At 38.5% G+C, this 4067-nt stretch overlaps 1 protein-coding gene across 1 annotated transcript; it reads right to left on the bottom strand.

Moving 5' to 3' along the window:
• Positions 1-222: 222 nt before the first annotated feature.
• Positions 223-2932, bottom strand: LOC106934972 (dnaJ homolog subfamily C member 9-like). Its single transcript, XM_015015176.1, has 5 exons — positions 2571-2932; positions 2196-2336; positions 783-1037; positions 587-673; positions 223-502 (listed from the first exon to the last, which is right to left on the bottom strand). Exons 1-5 carry the CDS (start codon positions 2742-2744, stop codon positions 392-394), a joined length of 768 nt encoding a protein of 255 aa, XP_014870662.1. The 5' UTR covers positions 2745-2932; the 3' UTR covers positions 223-391.
• Between the last annotated feature and the right edge of the window lie 1135 nt (positions 2933-4067).

Raw genomic sequence — 4067 nt, forward strand, 5'->3', positions numbered from 1 at the left:
GTAAATAACAAAAGGAATTTATTCATGGTGTCTGAACAAAGTGGTGTATTTAATATAATTTACTTGCTCTTTGTTTGAGCAAAGCCAACTGGTCGTACTTTGACGAGTAACATCAGGGTTTGTGCACAAATAGTTTCTTTACTTATTTGTCACAACCCCCCCACCCCCCCTCAATGCTATTATCTGTTATGTAATAAAAAAAAAAATAATAAAGCGTATAAATGATGTAAACGCATGCATTTATTAATAGAACTTTTACAACACATTACAAGAAATAAGAGGATTTACATGTTTGTGTAGGCTGAAACAGTTTTGCAATCAGTTATCCTTAAAACACTTGTCTGAACTGGAATAACAACATAAAAAAACTTCTTTTTTTTTCCCCTAAGATTTATTTTTTGGCTCTTTTTCCTTTTTGTTGTTTCGTGCCTTTTTGCGAGTACTTTGCTTCCAGATCTGACAGCAAACTGTTGAAATTCCTCTCTCTGGACTGCTGGTTTTTCTGCAAAAACGTGGAAGAGATTAAAGTCAGGCCAGCCGAGCAGAACCCATTGCATTTTTTTTTTTTTTTGTAGGGACGCGATACCTTTAGCATCATGACAAGGCTCTCCTCGTCCTCGCCGAGCCCCATTTCTTTCTGCATTTCCTCGGCTTCTTCTCGCTCCCGGTCAGCCTGAGGGATCAGTTCCAAACCGACGCCGTTAGCGAAGTGGAAAGATGACAGGCGTTTGTCTGTGCGTGTGCATGTGTTGCGCAAGAACAGGAAACGGTTCAGTTCTCACCCTCTTTCTCCGAGCCCTCTTCTTCGCCTGACTCTCCTTCGTAAAAGCTCGGAAGGCCTCCACCTCTCCGCTCTTGATGGCAGCCTGGATGATGCGGCACAGCCTGGGCTCGTCCTCCTGAGAGCTGCAGAGAGCCGACGCCGTGATGGCATCCATGTCCCCCTCGTGCTGCACGTACAGCCGGATCACGTCCTCCCGCTCTTCGTCGGATCCCTTGTACTTTTTCTCAAATTCGAGGATGTCCTGCACTGTGATCTAGGAGAGGAACAGAAAGACAGATCACCGTAACAGGTAGCCTAATTCTGACTCCAGGGTTGTTGTTTTTTTTATGTGTTTTTTTTTTTTTCTTAATCAGGAGCAAATATTTAAAATGGAGTTACTTTCATACAGACGCACAAACAAAGAAAAACAAACACTTTTCAGCAAAGTGAAGAATGGTTTTCTGTTTGACTTAGTGTCTCACACACTCAATACAAAACAAAAATCCCACTAAATAAATAAACTTTTTTGATGCATTTCAAGGTTGGAATGACGATGCAAGAAAACAAACAAAAAAAAAAACAAAAAAAAACAAAAAACTTGAATAATGAAAATTATGCATAAAGACTCAGAAATATACATACACCTTCACTGATATTCAATGACTCTTAGCAAATTGTACATCTACAAGCATTTTATTGGCCATTAACGAGGTCAATGACCTTATTATAATGTGTGTGACCGCTCTGACAGAATTTACAGGTCTGTTGTTTCTTATTCAGCTTTTGGGCGAAGTTTAGAAGTGTTTTATAGGTTTAGGGCCAGAGCCATTTCAGAGTCTTGATACAAGCCTGCTTTATCAATTCCATTTGGTTCTAGCTGGTTAAAACTAGGTCAAATTTTAATGTTCAGAACAAAAACAGAGTCACCACATCTTGCCTTGGAATAAAGCAACACGTTTTATTATAAAGCAATAACATGAAGCTTAATCTAGTTTAACACTAACCAATTTCAATTGAACTCTATTAGTATCTGATAAGAGTAGTAGTTAAATATCTACAAAATGTGCTGATGCAATAAAAAAGTGTGTGCTTGCCCTGCAACTTGCTTACTGACATTTATCTAGACATTAGTGGGCATGTATGAATATTTTGGATAGAAAAAAAAATTAACTGACAACTACGTCTAGCCTTTCAGTGTTGTTCAAAATGTTTTTGTTATGGTTACTGCATTATTTTAAATCCATCATAACTGAAATTGATAAAAAAAGAAAAAGTAAACTAATAATCTATCAGCAGTTAATGCACACAAGGCTTGAGGTTAATAAATGCACACAAATAAACGGGCATTGCATTAAAACAGCTTTGATAGCAAAAGAAAAAACTTCTGTGCATGTGCTGCTTTTGGGACGTGACCACTGTTGTATTTCAGTACCTTGGGGAAGAGCAGTCTCCAGTATTCTTCCCAGCAGCGGTCCTGACTGAGGACGTCCGACTCTTCATCCACCAACCCCTGCTCATCATACACGGCCCTCTGCTCCTTGTCGCTCAGTACTGCATAAAGCTTTCCCAGCACCTACGGGTAAATTTTTTTACACTCAAATGTAACCGTGAATTAACAGTCCGAAACATTTCTAGTCAGCATTGAAACTCGATTCTTAAACGTGTCGGCGCCGCAGCACTGACGGAAAACATGCAATAAATATGTTTTTGAGACAGCTAATGTTGGGTTTTTTCAGACGTTATCGCAAATATAAGTTAGCTTCAGTTAGTTATGCTAGTTCCTAGCTTGCCAGTTTTGAAAGCTGACCTGAAACTTCTCTGTGGCTTGCGGGTCGTCTGGAGCCCTGTCTGGATGGACTTTCAGCGACACTTTGTAGTAGTTCTTTCGGATGTCTGCCTCACTCGCCTCTTTGTTTACACCCAGAACCTCGTACAGATTGGAGGTGTTGAACAGCTCCCGACACCGCTCGAGCAAACCCATCGTAGAAGAAAGAGTCCTGGTTTAACGGGGTAAGTTGGTACAGGGTCTAGTTGGCACAGTGTCCACACGATCTAAATCGATTATTTGACGGCAATACTTAAATAATTGCTCAAGTATTCTCCGGGTCCTAAGCTGTTAACGTCACTTTGGCGCGCTGGCCTATCCTTTACATCCGTACGTGCAGGGACGCGCTTACGTAACATTGTACGCGTTCTTTCATTGGTTGTACTCAGAGCCTGCCTTTTTTTACGTAGCATTTTTTTCCTGTTTCACCCCTCCTCGGCCCTCAATTAATACACTTTATGGAGTAATTAAACTGCAATATGAAGAAATGCATAATTAGTAAAATATGGGGGGGCGGGGGGGAATAGAATGATATTCGAAATAAATTTAACAATCTCTGAGATTCAAACAACGTAAAGAAAAAAAAAAGAAAAAAATGTAGAGTTACCTCTCATTTCTTTATCCTGACCGAGAAATGACCAATTTCAGGTTTGCTAATAGAGTCCAGCAGATTTGAAATAACATATTTTGCTATTAAATTCCATCAGAGCTTCCAAGGTTTTTTGGAAGAGAAACTTGCCCCGCAGCATCTATGTGTGAATTACTGTCATGTTGTTACAATATGCTTAAAGACCTTTGTTTCATTTTGACACCACAAATAGAAAATATGAAAACAAAACAAAAAAATGTTTTGAAAAAAATATATTTTGCATATTGGAAGAAAGCTATTAAGAAATCCAGAAAACAATAAGTAGGTGAAAAATACAATGAACGTATAAATGATCAAACTCATTATACAAATTACTGCAGTTTATTGAGCAGTTCAATTGCTATTACCAAAGTTATGTATTGAAGTACTGAAGCAAAGAGTGGAATCTCTCAACACAATTTGCCAATTGTAATTTACCAAAAAGGCCTTTTCTGTCCTAACATCACAAACATAACCATTTAAAATTTTGCTGGGCAACAGACGGTGTAGGTGGATTTTGCATGAAACAAAGGATGAATGCTGAGTGTGGAAAAGCAGTCATGCTAAGTATGGTGGAGGATCTGTGATGATGTGGCTCTGTTTCTATTCCAAAAGCCATGAGAACATCATCATCATGGCATCATGCACACTTTGAAATACCAGTGCATTAAAAAACAAAACAAAACAAAACAAAACAAAACAAAAAAAAACATGTGGTTGACTCAAACATTAAATGAAACGTTTCTTTTTGTTTGTTTTTCATTTAGTTTTTCAACCAGATAATACTGCGTTGCTGAATCAACACTGATTTAATTTATAAGACACAAATTTAGTTTTCTTCCAGCAGTTAG

The sequence above is a fragment of the Poecilia latipinna genome, unplaced genomic scaffold (genome assembly GCF_001443285.1).
Source record: "Poecilia latipinna isolate Pla-1442-1.1 unplaced genomic scaffold, P_latipinna-1.0 Scaffold1889, whole genome shotgun sequence".
Lineage (NCBI taxonomy): Eukaryota > Metazoa > Chordata > Actinopteri > Cyprinodontiformes > Poeciliidae > Poecilia > Poecilia latipinna.

Excerpts from the sequence above, each read along its gene's own strand:
- LOC106934972 (XM_015015176.1), bottom strand. The coding sequence starts at position 2,744 with ATGGGTTTGCTCGAGCGGTGTCGGGAGCTGTTCAACACCTCCAATCTG. Across the intron at positions 674-782 it reads AGAGGGCTCGGAGAAAGAGG|GCTGACCGGGAGCGAGAAGA; the intron begins GTGAGAACTGAA and ends CTGATCCCTCAG. Across the intron at positions 503-586 it reads GCCTTGTCATGATGCTAAAG|AAAAACCAGCAGTCCAGAGA; the intron begins GTATCGCGTCCC and ends ACGTTTTTGCAG.